At 41.4% G+C, this 20,834-nt stretch overlaps 1 protein-coding gene across 1 annotated transcript in view; it reads right to left on the reverse strand.

Moving 5' to 3' along the window:
• Positions 1-2,591: 2,591 nt before the first annotated feature.
• The window catches only part of nf2a (NF2, moesin-ezrin-radixin like (MERLIN) tumor suppressor a), a 28,627-nt gene continuing 10,384 nt past the window's right edge, over positions 2,592-20,834 (reverse strand). Inside the window, exons 5-16 of the mRNA XM_071483685.1 lie at positions 17,638-17,706; positions 17,385-17,467; positions 15,758-15,833; positions 15,025-15,159; positions 14,820-14,894; positions 14,557-14,670; positions 14,307-14,429; positions 13,684-13,901; positions 12,128-12,233; positions 9,498-9,616; positions 8,200-8,359; positions 2,592-2,658 (exon numbers count right to left, since the gene is read on the reverse strand). Of these exons, the coding sequence (XP_071339786.1) occupies positions 2,608-2,658; positions 8,200-8,359; positions 9,498-9,616; positions 12,128-12,233; positions 13,684-13,901; positions 14,307-14,429; positions 14,557-14,670; positions 14,820-14,894; positions 15,025-15,159; positions 15,758-15,833; positions 17,385-17,467; positions 17,638-17,706 (1,329 nt within the window). The 3' untranslated portion in view covers positions 2,592-2,607. The remainder of the gene's footprint in view (positions 2,659-8,199; positions 8,360-9,497; positions 9,617-12,127; positions 12,234-13,683; positions 13,902-14,306; positions 14,430-14,556; positions 14,671-14,819; positions 14,895-15,024; positions 15,160-15,757; positions 15,834-17,384; positions 17,468-17,637; positions 17,707-20,834) is intronic.

A 20,834-nucleotide genomic window follows, 5' to 3' on the forward strand; every position in this document is an offset into this window, starting at 1 on the left:
ATTTACAATGAATCAATACTTTCAAATCATTTCTGTTTGCTCAGTCAAAACATAAAGGTCATTTTTGGGAGATTTTATCGGTAACTGTACTTAACCAATAAGACTGTTATTGCATCAGTATTTCGACTTTGTCTTGGCTCTGTGAGTGGAGGGTCGCCCTGCATTATGACACAAGGGTGTTTCCTTCCTATTGTGTGCGCTTGTTCTATATTCAAGCCCTTGGCGGGTGCTGTGCTTTCACCGTCAGCTCCCCTCGACCTGCAGTAAACTGAGAACCTTTAACAATCTGCTGCAAGACGAGTGTGTTTGTGTGTGCAGGTGTGACGTCAACTGTGATCCCTTGAGAATGGATAAATGACAAAAGATGTGGTTCTTCACTATCTCATGCCCTCCTCCCTTTCCCCTGTTCCAGGGGACAGTGTTGTGGGGGTGGCAGCGAGAATCTGCGTGTCTGTCGGTTTGCTTGATGCCCCTGCAGACCTTCCACCCCTGCTCCTCTGAGCCCCAGACCTCCCGGGGAGAGTTGGCTCACGAAGACGTCTCTCTGTCACTACACTGACAAGACAAAAGGTGGTCATTCTCCAACCGAGCCCAGAGGTGACAGAGCTGTGGAGAAGCCCCCTGACCTCAGCGCCACTGACTCTGGCAGAGAGCTGTCAGTCTCAGAGACCCATCGCCAGGAGAAGAAACTCACGTTAAAGGGTTAATGTGGTGACACACAACACACACCAGCACAAAAACGAGTACACGGGGCATGCAACACACCCCGCTCGCCCACGCATCTGTAGGCACACAAGCACTCACACAAAGACGTTGTCACTCAAGCAAACAGGGTATGTGATCTGACACAAGATGGAGGGTGCTTACGTAACACTTGATTCATTTCAAAGGTGTAATTGGATGTCTGTTTGGGTCGGGTGGAAGAGACTCTTGGCACTTGCAATATCAAAGCTGACATTCATCAAAGTCTGCCAAAATAACTAACAATGTTATTTCTGTATGGAGAAAATACTCAAACACACAAAAAGATCAGACCTGATATTCATTTATTTTACAGGCAAAACATACATATTGTATCTGTTACAAAGTATTTCTAGAAATATAGGTACTGTAACTTCTCCACAAGTTTCTTTTTAAATACTGCTTCCTATTCTTCTTGTTAAATGCAGACAGAAAGAAAAAAAAAATCTTCACATTATAATTACCCAAAATAAAATGCTTTCAGAGGGAAAGAGTACATCAATTCAAAAAGACACATTAATTCAAAATAGATGCAAATTCATGTTTCGAAAAAAGTGGTTGTCTTCACAAAAAAAAAAAACAGAAAAAAAAACTGAGATAGTTGATAGATGTGACAGAAGCTCACATCTAAAAATCACAGTTCCTTCATCCAGTTCAGATCCTAAGAACCACCTAGTACAAATGGTCTCTTCACTTTCAAGAGCAGAGCGTAGTGCACTCGGTGCCTTGAGGACACCCTAATCAACTGCTGGAGGCAGCCAGACATATGTAACATCACTTCTCTGTGTATACAAGATGTAAACAAAAGTCCTAAGGCTTCATTTGTAACACTTTTGTCTATATTCACAACAAAAAAAAAATGCATAAAGGCACAAATATGGACTCTGTGTCTGATTTAAAAAATGCAACACTGCTCACACAACACAATTAAGGTGGAATTCCTTGATGTAAATCACAGAAGTAGGTTTTTGTGTTGAGAACAAGCTTAATCTCCTCCACATGCCATCAACTCCCACTATTAGCATTAAATGGCTCTTGAAATTTATGACAGCAAAGAAATGCCCTGTATTTGCTGCCTGAATATTCATTTTCTTATTTTACCAATCTATCAAAACAAGAGAACTAAGGCAGCATCAAGTTAATAAGCAAAGAAAGAATATATTATATGGAGGAATTTGTTGGTATTATGAATAAAATGTAATATAACAAATGGTCAGTGTTTAAGCACAAGGAATTTACTGCAAATAACTACTAATTATCATTTGGGTCAGGGTATGGGTATCAGCCGTATAATCATTCATTCTCTTTTTCAACTTTATCCCTTTGTGGTTTGTTTCTGTTTGAATTTCGCAACACTCAGGCAGTCAGCTAATGTAGGTCACCCCATTTGGACATGATATAATAACCATTCTAAACTCAATGAGTACTGTCTCATTAAACCCACAGTGGAACAGGAGCAGTCAAATTTCATATTACATATTGTATTTTTTTGATTTCCTTTTTGCATTGTCTACCTTTATTCTTTGACACTAATGAACCCCCAAAACCCAAATTCACTTCAAAATATTCAAGGGGAATGTGCTGTGGATCACACACTCACTGTAAACACACACTCATTTTTTTATGAATCCCAGATTTAGTGAAGGAATATTATGCAGGAGGATTACCCATTCATCCTTGTTTGTGCGTACACATGAGGTGCCTGGTGTTGGTGCAGATAAAGGCAGTGGTCTTTTTTTTTTTTGTTCGTAGTGGTTCCCAGGAAGTGGGCTGTAAGGCCTTGCAGTGTGGTCATTTACACTGACCAGGAATGTAGAAACAAGAGGTTCTTGGCAGTTGTGCGTCCCACCTTTACTGGTGCGTGGTTTACAGTTCCTCAAAGAAGGCAACCCTGGACTTGGTGCTCTGTAGTGTTAGCTGCGGACGAGATAACGACAGAACAGATAAGGGTTTGTTTGTTTTTTTTTATCAGTGGTGAATGTAAACAAGAACAGAATATACTGCAGTGGAGCAATAAGGCAAAAATAATTAAACAACATCAGGAAGGAAAAAACAGGAAAACCATACTGGAGAATAGTGTCACTGAAATCATCACCCGCCCTTTCCTTCAGCCTTCTGTGTATTCCTAGTGCAGGCACCATGATCCCCTAGACTGCTCGGTAATTTCAACCGAGAGGCCATTTAAACCAATCTGTGGATGGTTAGCAAGCTTGCAGGGTGAAAGCACATTGCCAGAACTTAACTTTTAGAGTTCCCTGGCTGTCAATAGCTTTTGGATAGTGTACATTTAGTTTCAGGCTGGGGCACCGTGGATAAATGTCTGCACAATTCAAAATTCTTGGATTATAAATATTAAAGGATTATATATTGTATTTTTGTTCAGTCCATGCCCATAATGTCAGTGGTGGATGTACTGCAGTCCTTTTGTAATGTTACATCAATGAAGTGTTATCAGCAAAATGTAGAAAGTCTCAGAAAGTAGGTTCTGTGAGAGTAAGACTGAAAACATCCTTACATAACACCCTTATATAATATCTACACATTATTCTTCTTCACATATGATGTATGAGCAGGACCTAGCCCATATTATGATATGGGTGTGCCATGTGAGTGAATCCTTTCTATACAATATGGAAGAATGTGATTTTTCTATTATTCTCACCTTTGTTATGTGTCTTGTATTGGATTCATATTATTACTAGTTATTATATTCCTGTATGGTCAAGTATCCTGTGGTATGTTAGTGTGTTCTTTTCCAGCATCAGGGTACTCAATATGTCTGTTACATGTGAGGCTGAGGATGTTGGTTATGTGTCTGTCATGTTACTATCATGACAGGGATTTCTTTGTTCTCTTGAAAGGCAGTTTCCCTGTTGTTCATTGACGCTCTGCTTGTGGAAGTGAATGTTCCTCTATATTGAACAATATGTACATGTTGAGGCTCAACTACTAACAGTGTCTTGTGTGTTTATTATTGATGATATTCATGCAATATCCACAACAGTGCTCATAACAGAATAACCCCTGTCAGTGTTAAATTATTATATTATTGGATTTTATTGTTACTGATGCATTAACATGTAAGAAATATTTAAACGTTGTGCTTCATCAACCACCAGTTGTGGTACTACTGGGTGGTTTAAATTATAACCGCATCATATTGTATAAAGTGATCGTATGTTTTATTTGTGAAAATAAATTTTTGAACTGAAAGTCAGTGATGATCTATTTTATAAATAGACCTACATAGATTGTACTTGATGACTATGATAACCTTCACAAACTAATAGCACAATTAAAGATGCATGATTCGACTGAGGTCAGGTTAGCTGCTGAAAATGTACAAATATATGCATGATTACCCCAATCACGCCTCTGATGGACACCAGAGTGAATTCAAAGAGGCACAGCATATTTCACCACAACACGTGATCTGACTTGTTCCCCTTGATTAATCAAACGACTAAGTGATCATAAGGAGAATATAATTGGAGTGTATCTGTGCACTTTGGTGAGTTTACTGAAAACCTACCCCCAAGGTTATTCTGTTTGTAATAAAGCTCTGATAACATGTGAAGGCATGGCGCGTCTTCCACTGATCTAATTTACATCAATTAAAAAGAAAAATCAGCATCAATCAGGGTTTACAACTAGCCCCCAATAGACAAAGGAATCTGTGGGTTTCACTGCAGACACCATCAAACAGACAGGCAGAGCTGGTTGGGTAAAAGATCAATACCAGTCAGAGAAAACACTGTTAATTGTTTTTTCCCTCCGGGCTTAAATGAGCTGGCGATGGATTCATTTGGGCCAGTGGCTGTGCTTTTACCCCTTCAGCATGGATAACCATTAGCTCATGTAATACAGCACCAGACAGCACCACTTCAAATCAGGTGGGCAAACTTCTCCTTCTCCTCCACATCTGTAGGATAAGAGGAATTAAAGCAGCTGCCACAGTAAATATCAGACCTGGCATGAAGGAGGACAGTTTGGGAAATCTGGGTTATTTCTGGGAAATGTGTAGATGGAGGGACTTAAGCAAATCCAAACAGATAATGTGTGGGAGAGGGATGGATTTGCAGGGCAATGTTTACCAATCACCTTCTATTGTCCCTGCTGACATGCAGCCTGAACTACACTTGTGAATATGAAAGCCTGAGTGTGTGTTTATCTGTCTAACTCTCTTGCATTGTGTTCCACACAGCCCACAGGCTCCCTGCTGGAAAGAGCAACAACTCTTTATTCAGTGTCCTGGGGTATTAATGTAGTGAATGGCACAATAGCAGGCTATTTCCAGAACCCTGATGGTTGAACTCCTTTGTGTGCTACTTCACGCAGTCTGGATGGACCGCCGTATACGAAAAAAAAAACAAACAACATTTTCTTTTCGTGAAACTTTCGCACAGAAGCACTGCAGCTCTTGTTTAGTGATTCAGTTGCAGAGAATGAGCTCTCCTCGTTGGCCCGGTGCTAACAGAGCAGAACCTGTGGCCTGGTAGAAATGCAAAGGCGCTGGGCCGTGTTAAGGGGCCAGTCATTAATCATCCAGAGGAGAGAGAGAGAGTTCGGACTGAGAAAACCTTGCCCTCGGGTGCAGCCAGTCGTGATGCTTCTGGCTCAGGGATCTGTGCTTCGTTCCACATTCCCACTGTCCTTCTTTTCCCTCCCTGTCCCCATCATCCCGTCCCTCTCTGGTCGCCAGCCTCCCTCAACATCCTCATCCTCAATCTCATCCTCTCCAAAACTTCCAAACTCTTTTGGCAGCGCTGACTTAAGTTTCCTCACTCGGTTTCTCTTCCCTTCTCCCTTCAATGCCGTGTGCGCCCACTCCCTTCCCCCGCTAACAAGATGAATGCCACACGCCTCTGGTTCAATTAAACCAACACTTTTAACTTAGCTCCTGCTCCCCCCTGCGTGCCAGAGGTGCCCCCATCCATCCAAATGACTAATCACCGAGCAAAAATCAATTAGCGCTCCCTTAACAAGTATTTTACACTAGGAGACAAAACGGAGGAGGAGGGGGGGGGGGGCTTTTTTGTTATATAGTGTGCTGAGAATATAGCTCAAATTTCTATTTGATACTTTCATAGAAATTAGAGAGATACTGGTGTGGGAAGAGAGAGGAGAAATGAAGCTAATCTGCCAGTTCATCAGAGGACAGGGGAAATAGAATCCACTTTTTATAACAATTCCACTGCCTTTGACTAATCAATTTTGAAATATCCCTCAAGCTGAAAAAGTTAATTTCGTGTCATTTCATATCATCACTACACCAGGATGCAGTGAAACGGCATATTCAGGCATTAATAGTGAGATGAAACAGCTTTTCTAAGTGATGGAGTTGACATAAGTTACATGGAAAAAAAACATAGATTTCCTCTCTCAGTTGCTGTGTAAGTTAGTTTCTTTTAAAAAATATAGTTATTAGTTAGAAAATGAATGTGATCGCTCGCCCTCCCCTAGTGGGCTCCATCAAAGAAGAAACTCGAGGCTGGAAAATGAACTCAGTCAGAGTGGAGATGGTTGCTATTAAGTGATGCTCTGAGAATCAATATCCTGCCTTAAAATAATGTGATGGAGAGGCATGTATAAGAGAGGGCAATCAAACTTTTGACTGGCAGTTATCCTTGGAAGATGACGTGAGATCAGTGTTAAGACTTCATTTAGACTTCATCGATTCACGTGACCTGAGCTGTTTAAGAGCTGTGCATCAGGGACAAAGTGAGGGTGTGTAATTCTCCCTCTTACACGATTTCACATCTATCCACATACAGAGAGAACAGTCTGCTACAAACAAGATGGATACATTTGCAGAGATACAGTGTGAGATTCATCTCTTATTAGGATTTGATATATTTACTTTCTGAAAAACAAACATGAGATGTTGATGATTTAAAATACCGAACCAATAAAAAAACTAGAATTACCGCCTCGCGATTGTATGCCTCCGCCACTCAGACTGGTTTCAGTCTGAGGTTTCAGATTACAGCACTGTTTATTCAGAGTTATATAAAATATTAACCATTTGTGTGAAATTTTGTCATAATTGTTGTGTGAAGCGTTGCATTGTGGCTAAAAAGTGTGTGAGGTCACACTGACCTTGACCAGTGGGGGTCAGGGTCACTACCAAATTTGTACCAAATTTGAAGAGATTCCCTCAAGGTGTTATGAAGATATTGTGTCCACAAGGCACAAGTCCAAAACCACATTTATGAGGTCACTGTGACCTTGACCTTTGACCACCTCAATCCAATCAGTTCATCCTGAACATTTGAACATTTGTGCCAAATTTGAAGCGATTTCCTTGAGGAGTTCTGAAGGTATTGCATTCATAAGGCCAAAATCATGTTTTGTGAAGTCACCATGACCTTGACCTTTGACCTTTAGCCACCAAAACCTAATCAGTTCGTCCTGAAGTCCAGGTGAATCTTTTTTATCAAATTTGAAGAAAAAAAAAATTCTCTCAAGGCGTTGCAGAGATATTGCATACACAAGGCCAAAACTGAGTTTTGTGAGGTCACTGTTACCTTGAACTTTAACCTTTGACCACCAAAATCGAATAATTTCATCCAAGGCCGAAATTTGTGCCTAATTTGAAGAAGTTCAATAAATGCGAGATACCATATCTATGAAAATGGGATGGACAAGTGGACGGACAGACAGACAACCTGAAAAACAATATGAAAAGTTCTCTGCCACAGTAACAGTAGTAAATATTGGCAGCGTTTCTCTGGCTTACTTCTTCCCACAGGAGAGGGAAATTGAAATGAAATGAAAAAACCTCAGTCTCTGACTCTGTGTTATTCTTCAGAATTTGGCATTTAAATTAAAGAGGTATGAGCATATGTGCCTGTAAATAAAACACCACATGGCTGCAGTCACAGCTCAACCAGTAGACATTAGGGACCAGCTGGAAGCATCATTAGCCACTAACACTAGCGTTACTCGTCTTGTGTTGACTGCTCTTCTCCTTAACTTCACTGTCAGTGCACGCGTCAGACTATTTCATGATACTGGTGCAACGTAAAGATCTCAGGTTGAGTGGTACACGGTGTTCCTGACACCTCTGTCAGTGTGGTAATGTTATGGATGGCTTATAGCAGGTTTGTGTTCGAGGAATGCAGCACAGGAGTGCATAGAGTGGGATAAAGATTGGTTTTTGACAGCAGTGTCGTTTTTTTCCCTAAGTTTCAGAAGAATTTGGGTTTGATCTGTGGTTGTGCATGGATGTAGTCAAATAACTGGCTTTTATGTAACTTTAAGGGGTAGATATAATCAGAACACCAACGGACGACTGTTGTGCATGTACACAAGGTGCTTCACTAACTAGAAAAGTGTGACTGTGTGTGTAGGCACGGCAGGGGAAAATGTGTGTACAGTGTATTTTGGAGGAATATGTGAGGAGTTCTTCTGTGGCATGTGTTACAGTGTCTGCTTGTGTGTCGTGCTGGTAGCTACCTTTTTAAAGTTGCTGTGCTTGCTGGTCCCTTGCTCTGTGTTCTGGTTGTGTATGATGTCCAGAGGAGTTTCTCTCTCTTTCAGCTTTAGGCTTTCAATCTCCGTCTTCAGCTCATTCAGCTGCTCCTGCAGGTGCTTGCTCTTCTCCATGTACTCGACCCTAAACGTGGACAAATTGCAGGTTCGGAGACAGTTTGGTAGATTTCCCTTTTGGCACTTTCATTTTTTAAAAGATTTTCAGTTTGTCACACCAGATAAGCATGCATGTCTCCACGTTAAACACATGTTTCAACCACATTTGTTGTCTGCATACATTAAAAGTTTCTGTTCCCATACTCTCAAATTCAAACTCCTCTATGCTGTAATAGAGCTCACAGCTTGGATTTCTATTATTATGAGTACATCTGGAGCATGTATTATATAATTATATATCATTATATTACACTGTAATCCTAAAACATTCAAACTTTGGAAAATTAAGTCTGAAGCAACTTTTATTTCATTTATAATGGCAGTGCAAAAATATATTTGTTTGTTTGGAGAATATTCTTCCATATACTTTTGTCTAAAACCAATTATGACAAATGTACAATTTTTAGAATCAGTGTACTGAAAGGTGCAAATTATAAAATGGAATGTAAATTACCGATTACATGGACTGATGGGCCTGTTAATTTCCTAGGTATTCTAATTCTGGAGAACTTCAGAGCTTTGTGCAATTAACTATAATAGTTGGTTGCAAAAGATTCAAAATAATGGAAGGGGAAAACTTTAATTTATGTTTTATTTATCCTCCCAATTAAATCAGAGTCTTTTTTTTCAAGTTCTATGACCAGTGAACCACCAGCACTGGACCTGTAGTCTCTCTGCTCGCTTGCTAACCCTAATTATCTAAGTCGATGACAGTGAAGACCCAGGTAATTTATGCAACTCCAAAGCCAGGGTCACACTCATCTAAACAGAGTTTTTCCTGTCTGCAATCAATGACACCACGAGCTGGGGGAAATGAAATGCTTGAGTGCTGCCAGTGACATCAGAGACAGCTAATGCTGAAGGTCAACTGCTCACCTGAACTTATGAATTAAAATCTGCATATTTAAAAGTGATAGTGCTGCAGTAAGGTGGAGCTTTCTCAAACACAAAATTTAGAGAATATTCAAAAGTAACCTGAAAGAGATATATCATTTTACATTACCAAACCACTGGAATGGAGCTAAACCTCAGAGCCAGGGAGTATAAAATGCAAATTCACTGACACCCAAAAAATATCAGGCAGCCATCAGTTGAAAACCACTCACTTCTCTTTTTCGATCTCCATGGAGAGGCGCTTCATGTCAGTATCTTTAAAGTCAAAGCTGAGGTTCTCCCTGCTAAAGCTCAGGTCAGGGGCCATGCTGTCAGGTGGGAGTCCAGGGGACTAAGAGGGGAGATGGACGGAGAGATTAGAGGCGGGGGGGGATGCAGATGAACCATAAAAATGAAAGTGGAAAATGAGACGGAATGAAGAAGATCTGGAAGTGGGGAAGAGAGTAAAAGACAGAAACACGGGAGAGGAAGACAGAATAAAGGGAAAAGATTACAGTTTATATAGGGGAAAAGGCAGATTTTACACATACAATACTGACAGATCAAACAGTTGGAAGAGAGCAAGGGGGGGAAATTACTATTTTAATGGTCACAGACCATGAACACACAAATATTCAGATCCTCAGATCCTGACCAAATGTGAGGAGTACATTGGCCACATGGCACTCTGATGAGAAGTGGACCTAATACACTATATAAATGTAAATCCAGTGGTTGGCATGTGAATCTAAGCTACAGGGGGGGTACAGCCGAAGTAAATACATTCTGGCAGAGCACAGAGAACAATTTGACAGAGGCTGACAGAAATGGAATTATTGTGTGCTTGTGTGAGAGTGAGTATGTGTTTGTGTAGAGTTTTTACGAAGGAGCTGAAGTGTACAGTGGAGTTCCAGCAGCAACAGCATGTCTTTTGCATGTATGTGCATTAGCGTGTGTGTGTGTGTGTGTGTGTGTGTATATTTAGGCTCCTCATTCAAGGCCGCTTACAAGCGATTGTTCTCCATTAATGACCAGCTTCTCGATATGCATCTGTGTGTGCGTGTGTGTGTGTGTGTGAGCAGATGACTGTGTAGTGTGTGGGTTTTTAGCATGTTGGAAGCTCTTGTGTAGGCTGCCTTATGTGCTGCCTGTTCTTATGCAAGTATCTCCTGTTCAGCGTGGCTTTGTGGGGCTACAACTAGTGTGTGAGTGTATGACTGTGTGTGAGTGTGTGACTGTTTGTGAGTGTATGTGTGTGCTATTAGCAGTCAAGATAAAAACACCTGTACAGCCATGGCACATGTTCAAAGCAGCAGTGGCGGCCCATAATCCCAGGAAGTGCAGAACATTTTTCTGTGAAGCACTACTGCATGTCCATGTACCTGTGTACTGTCTGTTAGTTTTACCAGACATATACAGTATATATACAACCACATAATTTGTAAGGCTGTGCCTTTTATGACTGTTATTATCATTGTTGAGTCCTCTTTTGATTTACTTTCATTGATACCATTAAGGAAAGAAAGAAGACGGAAAGCGAGTTACAATTTACAACAAGAGAACAGTGATTAAATTTGCTTAAAATTCTTACAAAAACATATTTGGTTGTTTTTATATTTGAATTTTTTGGGAGAAAATGAATGTGCTTTCACACCTACCTAATAATTTGGTCTGACCAAAAACTGAACCAGGGTTTGGTTAATTTGCCGTGTGAAAAGACTTTATTGGATGGTTCAGCCTTTCCGACCAATTACAGGAACAGCTTTGCCACCCATTAAACAATAGAAGAAGATAAATAACTAGAAGAGAAGTAAAAATGAGCTGCAGTAGCACATGGGGAGAGGAGGAGATAATAATCAGAATGTGGAAACGCAGGAGTAACTCTGATAGGATGAGAGAGAGAGGATGAGAGAGGACAGGAGAGCGACAAAAGAAACTTCATCTGCAGGTTGTAAAGCTTCACGATGCCATCAGACAAGTTTCCAGTACTGTGCTTGAAGCTGCTGCTACTGATAGTAATGCTATGATAATAATAGTGTAATGAACCTGTTCATTCATTCTTCTCCATTCAAACAGAAAAGCTACGAACCAACGTCAGACACATGTCCGTCTCTAAATCAATCAGTATAGGGGGTCACAGCCCACGTAGGTGATGGTGACAGGATGTGTCAAGTTCTTTAGTGCACTCGCAAAATTGTGTGACATAAACTAACAAAAACATTAACTTTGGCCTCATTCAAGATGTGAAAATGCCCTTAATCAACAACTATTTAAAAAAATAGTTGAACTTATTTTTCAATCAAAATGCCAAACGTTTAATGGTTGTGGTTTCTCAAATATAATAATTTGCTGATGGTCTTGGTTTTACATAGTTTTGAACTGAACATTTTTGGGTTCTGGAGTGTTTGTTGAGCAAGAAAAGGCCTTTAAAGATGTCACCTGGTGCTGTAGGATATTGTGAACAGCCTTTTTTTTTTTTTTTTTTTACTGTTTTTGGGGGTTTAATAGCCCAAACGATTAATCGAGAAAATCAACAGCTGAATCGATAATGAAAACAACTGCTAGCTGCAGCCCTATTAATATGCACTCTCCCTATTCAATACACCAGTAAATAAGGAAATCAGTAAAGCTGAGGAGCTGGAAACAAAAATAATATAAAAAAAAAAAATTTGATTATTTTACTTGATAAATGACTTTAATCAGTGACCAGAGTTTTCATTGATGTATTTCCTGCTATAGGTTCATCAATTAATAGTTTCAGCCTACTTGTTTGTTTGTCAAAATTCACATCTGTTGCGTTTTGTATTATATGACTGTCTGCCTGCGTGTTTTCAGTACATGTGAGCGTGTGTGTGTCTATTACCGTATAGACAGTCTTGCTGGTAATCTCCAGCAGCTTGTGCTTTGCCCTGCGCTCTGACTCCCTGGCTTCCTGCAGGTCCTGTTTCAGCTGCTCAGCCTCCTTGGCCCTGAGGGACAAACAGGCCGACAGATGCAGTTAATACTTTAATTCAACCCCCACGTTCCTTCAATGGAAACAGAATTATCTCAATCGAATCCAAAATTATCTAACTTAATCGGCACATGGGTGCTCGACGAACCGGGAGTGTCACTTTGTTATTACCCAGGTGATCAATGCCTCGCCCCAGCAGACAATACATTTCTGACTCCATTATTCCACCGGTGAGTTTGCACACAGTGATGTAAGAAATGTTATATGGGGATGATTACATTTCTTTTGATTGTGTTCCTGAACGCTCAGCAGTTCCTCGCTGATGTGTGGGGGAGCCGCGCGCCTCGAGGGTTTGAGTGGACATAGTCATTTACACGTTGAGTGCCACGGGTTTAAATTTCTCCGGTGCAGAAAAGTGCTCATCCAGAAATTGCAGTTACTGGCAAGTGGTTAATGGTGCCCATTTGAAATGATTGCCTAATAAATAGTGAAGTAGAGGCAGTGAAGTGATATTCTTAGTATCTATGTATACTGTTTTATTATGAAAATGACTGAAGTTCTTCGCTGCAGTGATTGACATCTAAGTTTTACAGAGCGCTGATTGAGGATCTCTGGTCAAGTCCCAATCTCCTTATCCATCTGACCTCCAAAGAAATAAAAAAGTCAACAGCAGATATTCTAATTATTTGATTTGAACCATTCTGGGAAGTGTAAAAGAGAAAAGGTACAGATGAAAAAAAATATATCAAAGTCAGTTGCACTGTGGAGCTTCAGTACATAGTAAAAGAGACTGTTTGATAGGGATAGGGAATCGATCCTCGTGCTAACAATTACCTGGCACAAATTAACTGCTGTGCCTAAGACGTGTGAGGAGGGCTGCTGTCTCCCTTTTTACTTCTCTGTGCAGCGGTGTGGCTGTAGCAGCATGATTACCTGCTTTTCAGCTGCAGCGCAAGAACAAAGCCTTTGAAATTAAATGATTTTAAACATGTTAGAAGTTCTCGTTCTTTGATCGAGCGATTTGAATGCAGCGGCGTCACCTTGCTCAGTGCTCGGAGCGTCATCGACTGTCTTCTGTGCTGCTGATGCGCAGCGGCGTGTTTGTGCACCTTGACATTGAGCGGTTTAGTAACCAGAAAACATTTGGGGGGCTCATGAGTTGAGGAAGTTCATATAGCAACTGCGGTTTGATGCTCCTGTAAGACGGCTTCCTGAGTTCGAGGGATTCGCATGTCAAATAAAGACAAAAAGAAAAGTCTTGGAAAGTAAGTAAGACGTGGGACTAAGTTATTTAAAGATCTAAAACAGCATGAATGCTGTGTGTGTGAGTGTGTGTGTGTGAGATGAGAACTTCGGTATGACAGAGATGGTGATAACAAAGCAGCCAAAGCTAAACAGATGTATATTCACTGCAGCTTTGGTAGCTGTACATTCATCCACCCGGTGTTCCTTCCTCCACTTCCCACCTCCTTTCCGATTCCTCGGCCATCTTGAGAGCCAGCATCTCTGCCTCCAGCATCTTCTGCTCCATGAGCCGGCGCTCCTCCTGGCCACGGATTGCAGTCACTTTGATGCGCTGCATCTCTGTCTCAGCCTCGGCAGCTTTCTGGGCCAGCAGCTTGGCCTCCTCCTCCGCGATCTGGGCTTTTTCCGCCAGCAGGTCCGCCGTCTGTTCTGAACGCAGCTGGAGTGGAGCAGGAAGAGGGAGGAGAGGAGAGGGCAAACACAGGAAGGGGGACAGAGGACAAAAAAAAAAGTTGGAAATGGGAGAGGAGATGGGGAAATGGAGCAAAGGAAGAGACATTAAAGAGAGAGATGGAATGACAGACATGACAAAAGGTTCAGAGAAAGAGAGAGGTGTGAGGAGAGTGCACAAAAATACAGCAAGAGGGAGGGAGATTGGAGGAGGGGAAAGAGGCAACGGTGAAAGAAAGGGATTAGTAAATGAAAACAAAAGAAGGAGAGAGCAGGAGATGATGAAGTGAAGGTGGTGTGAGAGGAGCTAACGCTTTGCTGTGAAACCTGGTGCACATGTGACATAGCTAACACACTGGGGGATTTTGGGCTGAGTTAACCAACACAGTCTTACCAGGGCCTCGTTGGCCATGTGAGCCTCATCCTGCAGCTGAATCAGCCTCCTCTCCAGCTCGTCCCTGGCTCTCTCTGCCTCCTCCCGCAGCTGCTTCTCCCTCTGCAGACGCTGCCTCTCCACCTGAGCGGCACAGACAGGGGGGAGTGTGGGGACATTTTGGTCAAACTCTGCAGTGCATTTGGATGGAAACTTAGCTACTGACATGTTCCACAATATCCCCTCTTCTTTGTCTCTCCATTCTCCGTACCTGTTTTCTGGCCCTCTCCTCTCTGGCCTGGGCCTTCATCTGCTGCACTTCAAGCGAGTCCACCCGCCGCCGCCGCATAAACAGGTCATGGTTCCCTATACACAGCTGAAGGATCTGCATGACAAACACAATTAGAACTCAAAATGCTCTGTAAATTCACCCGTCACCTCAATTTCTAAAAGCATTTGGAAAAGCAAAGTACTCTGCGAGTCAAATTTACCATCCACAGTCAAAACAGCTTTTAGCATTTCAGCTGAACTCACCAACTTGTTGACTCTCAGACGTGAAGAGTTGAACTTGAAAACGTTGGTTTTTTTGTCCAGAGGTTTGATAGTAAACTAAACATGGAGGAGGCAAGAATACAAAAAAAATACACATTAATGTAGGGCTGATAATATCACAACACACTTCTACACAGGCGCTGTCCCTATAGTCTTTATCATGAAGTATGACCGCAGATTCTCCCACCTCCTTGTCGCTGTAGGAGATGTTGCGGATCTCATTCCAGGGGAAGGAGCACTTGGGCGTCAGCCTGTTGTCCGGCTCGTAGATGTGCAGACCCAGGGCGTCCACTCCCAGAAGAAGATCTGTTCCCTTTTTATTCTAAACAACACCAGCAGAGTAAACAAGAGCTTTTCTTGCTGTCCATCTCTTAAAGGACGCTAGCGAAGCGGTTTGCGAGACCAACCATCCAGCCAACATTCATTTGTACCTGCATTTGACAGAGTGTGCACTGAGGTGACTCTGCTTGCCAAAACTATTTGTTAGAGCTGAATGGAACAATGCCAGTTGCAGGGTGTATGGGCTTGTTTACTCGAAAGTAATGCTACAGTGAATTACCTGCGCTGAGGCTGACTTGGTGGTGGTATTTTAAAATGTCTCGGCCTTTTTAGAGAATGCCTCAATCGAGGCCAGAGTCGCCTCAAGTGGATTTCTGTTTGGATTTTTTCCAGGTGAGTCGCAACAAAAAACAAACCTGTAATAACTGAACAGTGTGGAACAGCAGCTCTTATTTACCCCCAAAACATACAAATTTAGTCATAAAATGCTCAAGATTCAAAACTGAAGCACAATTTAGGCCAGGGGAGTCAGACTGCTATTCCCCCACTTCATCTCATAACACCATGGTGAAACTGGCATGACTCCTGGTCTTTCATATCAGCTCACTTTGTAAAGATACAGCAAAGCAGCATTGGCTCACCCTGATTAAAAAGTAATTGACGCCATACATGTCCAGGTCCTGAGCTATTTTTAAATACTCCATCTCAGCTTCATCCCTGGTTCAAAGACAGACAAGAGAGAGAAAGAGATTGAGAGGGATCCAAGGGAAAGGAGAAGAGAGGGAAGGAGGGGAGGGAGGGAAGAGAGGAGGTGCAGAAGTGGAGAGAAAAAGGAGATCAGACCTTGTTTCCTCTGCTTTTGTGTGTAGCATCTGTCGTGTTGTGTGATCTATAAAAACCGCCATATAGCTCTTGCGAGGGTGAAAACATGAGCACAGTACTGACACAACACACAACTATAATTCGCTAACAGGCTTTCGAGGTTATGCTTGATGCCCCCAAGCCTCCGAATGCTGTGTTAGACAAAACAAATGCATCAAACTCTTCTCTTCCTTCTCTTTCTCTCTCTGCGGCCTGTTTGCCAGATATGTTGTGTTTTCCTGGGTCAACTCAGCAAAAAAGGAACATTTGCATACTTTGATTGCTGAGGAGAAATCAGGGCATCCTGGTGCCCAAACTTTTAATAACTGTCTGTTTGATATGGGTGGTAGGAAAACTGATGATTTAAGCTTCATCAACGTTTAAACAGGCAAGAAAGCATTATGCCAAGTAAACAAATCTTAACTAGGTTGGACAGTACATTCTGACTTGAAGGAAATTTAAATGGTAATTCTTGATTAATGCTGTGAGAGCTTTAGAGTTGTACTCTATAAAAAAAGAACCACTGCATGTCTGTTGGATAACTTTTTGACTGTGCTGACATACATTTTTTAATAATCAAATGTGAATTGAGTTCTAAAATAATGTCGAGCAAAATTCAGATGAAATAAGCCTCTAACTGTGTGGTCTCACCTGGATACTTATTTTATTTCTGTAAAGTTCTTTTTTTATCCAGTTTTTCAAGGTTACAAAGCTTTGTTTTGGGGTTAATAACGGGATAATTATTCTGTTATCTCCAGATAACGGGATAAAATAAATTTGCGAGTATGGCCTCTCTCGGCTTCTGTACAAACAACATTTGTTAACACTTGTTAAGCTTTTTTGTTCAATGAAAACAGCATAAAACAATTTATAACCTATAATCATGCTCAAGGCTTTATGATGTTGTATTCAGCTCTTCAGAAACCTCTGGGTGATGTCATTGACATTGCCGTCCATAGAGTCAGGCCACTAACATTGATGAAAACATGTTTATATTTCTCAAAGTAAAAGAATCTGAAAAAAAATAATAATAATTGGAATTGACACCAAATCTCAGGTACTCAGAAGGCCAATGACCTCCCCCCTGTGCCCCCATGACCCCACATCACTTAGTAAACAATTCAAATGCTAAAGATGTGAGGACCACCATTGCAGCTCACGTTGAAAGGGTTATTGATCAGCACCAGGGACTCAATTATTACTTTAACAAGTGCTAAGGTTTCAGGTCTTAGAACTCAACTTTCCCACATGAGTCTTTTTGAATCTCACTGCCAAAATGGACTACGGCTTTGCATAAAACATTTCCTCTGGAACCAACTTTTAAGCAGCTGCTAAGGGAACTCAAAATTGAAATTGTGCTGATGACTGTGGAATTTCAGTGGTACAGTTCAGTGCAGCAGTTTTTACCTCGTCCTGCCCCTGTGCTCTGCATAACACGCTGTGATCCTCTCCTCCCACATTTCTGCAGTCATCTGGTACAAGTTAATCACCTGAAATGCAAGGAGACAGACATAAATATCCATGAACGCACTCAGGAAATGCAGTACATACTGCAGCGCCATGTACTGCATCATAATGCAGGTATAGGCCTAGGTAGTATGACAAAGATGTAAACACCTTCATTCATAAATGACAATAAGTAAACCCAGCTGTCACTCACCCTCTTTGGCAGCAGTTCCTCCTCTGCCAAGAAGCCAGGTTTGTGAACATTAGGGTCGTAGTCTCCGTACTATAAAATAGAGCAAAAGTGCCAAAAGGATTAAAATCACTCCAAACTAATGGCCACTATCCACTTTCTCTCCAATAACAACACCGACTACAAGCCTCTCCTGGGAGCAATTCATAAGATAAAAACTACAGCGCCTGTAAGAAAAGGGTCTCTGGGAGAATGAATGGAAGCTGGTCTGCCAACAGGTCATTAACGTGCACCACACCCCCGGTGGCCCAGTTGTCGGGAGACAGTATAAATGATGCTATTAGAAATATCTCTGAGAGAACTGCGACTGATCACTTATCATCATAGAGCTGGGGTACAAATTATATTGTGCATGTTTGAAGAGAGTTATGAATGGATTAGGCATGACTGTGTGGCGGGGGGCATTTCCTTTGGGCTGCTGAAAAACTGGTGGAGGGATATGAATTATACATGTAGCTACAGCTTAAAAAGCGGGCTATGACTGTAGATTTATGTAAGTAGGTTAACATGACAGTTACCTCTGGTTTTCATCTATCACTATCAAATCTAGTTGTGTCTTTCCCTTGCATTGTAATTTGTTTAGTTAGTAACAGTTTTAGGAGGAGTTAATTGAAGAAGGTAATGTTTCCTCAATTATACATTTTTTACCCTTTTGCGGTATCCATAGCACTGGGGTATTCAAGAGACAAATTTGTTTAAAAAATTGACAATTCAACATTCAAAGACATGATAAAATTCCATGTTTTTAAAATAATTTCTCAACTCTGTTCATTACTGACTGACACCTAACTTAAATGTAGTAGAGAATCTAACTTCATGTATGAGTCTTTACATTTGAGGCCTACCAACAAGGTTTCCCACATGAGCTTTGGCAAAAGTTGGAGGAGGAAGATCTCTTTCTAATTTGTTCTGCCTTTGTCCTCTATGGATACAAACTTCGTCCTAACGTTGGCAATAAACTGTTGATCTTTTCTGTCGTTGCCACTTTCCCACACTCTGAGATCTCTCCATTCATGATCCAGACATCACCATATCTGACCAATGATCTTTCTGCCTGCGTTCCTCGAGCCAATCAATCACTAGATGCCATTCTTTAAATTTCATTGCAATTCTGCCCATCCATCTTTCATGCCGACTACTGAACAACCCACCTCCATCCCCATCGCCACCGCAACCTCCATGATGTCCAGGGACATCACAGAAGTTCCATCCATCATCTAAAGGTTTCCTTCAACCACCCACTGGCTCTACTCCAACACCACCAGCAGCATCTAGACGAGATCTCGATCTAGAGGTCTATCCTGTCTTCTGTCTTTATATGGGCCTGCACTTAATGGCGATGCTCCACATCAATCGAGTCTAATCACCAGTCATTCACTTCCACTTGATCTCTCCTTATTGAACTCTAATTGGCTCATGCTGTATGTATGTGATTCTCATGATCACCAGTAAATTACTTTTTCTTTTTTTTTCTTTTTTTTTTAGGTATTTTTTGGAGAAGAGTTTTCAAGGGCATCCTTGTAAACTTGAGAGTGAAGCCCAGAGTCACAAAAGTCATTATCGATCCTTTGTGAAAAATAAAAGGTTTCAGAAGAAGAGGCCTTTGTCTTGAGTCCCAGGGGCAGACACCAAAAAGTGGAATATCTGCCTCTGTTCTCTGATATATCTCTTTGTGACTGCTGAACCTTTTGGTTGTACCTCAGTGCAAAAGAGGTTCTCTTGAAAGACTCATTATTTTCGAGACTGAGACCAAAATCTGACATCACCACTGAGGTTTCAGATAGCTAAAGAAAACCCTCTACTGCTGCTCAGTGATCATTGTAATTGCACTCAAAATTTCATTGCTGTGTTACCTTCAGATAGCCGAGCAGAAAATCTCTCAGAAATGCAAGGGAATGGAGTGACACCAAAACCAAGTATTCTCATATTACATGATATTATGTATGGAGGAAAACGCATCATTAAGTCCTTAAAGGGGCGTTTTCTCTTCTCTGCCACCGTACATGGTTTCTTGCCGGAAGCAGGTGGTGGTGATTGTCACTTGACACGAGCTTTGGACATTACTGTCACAAGAGGTAATAATACGCCCTCTGAGCAGCTCCTTTAAACAATGGTAACACATGAAATTTAGAGCCTCAATTGTTGTTTTTCTCAGGCTCATTTCCACAGAATAAATTAAAAGCATCTTGTGTGACTCTAATCAGGTAACTAATTCTATATGTTTTGTTGTGTTTATAGTGTTTCTTTTATTATGAGCTTTAATTGGATTTTTCTAGTGCACATCAGTCTGATAACAGTACTTAACAGACCTGAATTTAATAAGCTTGACACACAGACCGGAAAGCCTGGAACCCCAGTGCAGTGGCTAACAGAGTGGAGAAGCCGAGGGCCATTTAATTAGATTCTTTCTCTTCAGTTTCCCATCCTCGCAGCCTCTACTCCCTCAGTTCCTCTCCTGTTTGTTTGTAACTGCTACATAATTGATAATATATAGACTTATAACTGGGCTGCCGCTCAGGGAGAGAGGATGGCATTTTTACAGAGACAGTGCTCTCAGATGCTTTCAGATTTCACAACTTTCTTCCAATTATTTCCAACAAACGCAAACTAACGGCAGCAGTCGATTCTCAGAGGACAGCTACGTGTCAATATTTTCACACAACAATTATCAATTATCACCAGCAGCACGGCAGTGACCTCAGCCTGATGGATATATTCTGTTCAATAAATCACCCTTTCTAAATGTACAGTATTTCCCACACACTCCAGGTGCTTTGAGGCGTTACTGCAAAATGGGAGTCCTTCTTGTTAGCATTGATTAGGGTACTTCCATAGATGACTATACACCAAAACTAATCCTACATCTACTGTTTATTGTTTGGGGCTCAGTTTTGTACATTTAAAGTGACGGTGAGTAATAATAACAGTTAAGATGACAAAACAACAATCTTTCCCTGTCATGGTCTCACTGTCCCTCAGGCTAATATTGGGTCACCCAAGTTGTGGTGGGCATCAGTTGAGTCAGGTGATGTGAAGCAGGATTTACACACTCTCAAGGCAAATTCCAGTCAGTGTTTAACAACGTAGTGTGTGGTCCAGACTGAAAATGACAAGTGCAACCATGTTTTCTGCTGTTTAAACAGATTGGAAATCATCATATA

Source organism: Trachinotus anak, unplaced genomic scaffold (genome assembly GCF_046630095.1).
Source record: "Trachinotus anak isolate AG129_WGS33_773 ecotype Australia unplaced genomic scaffold, CSIRO_AGI_Tana_v1 ptg000008l, whole genome shotgun sequence".
NCBI lineage: Eukaryota > Metazoa > Chordata > Actinopteri > Carangiformes > Carangidae > Trachinotus > Trachinotus anak.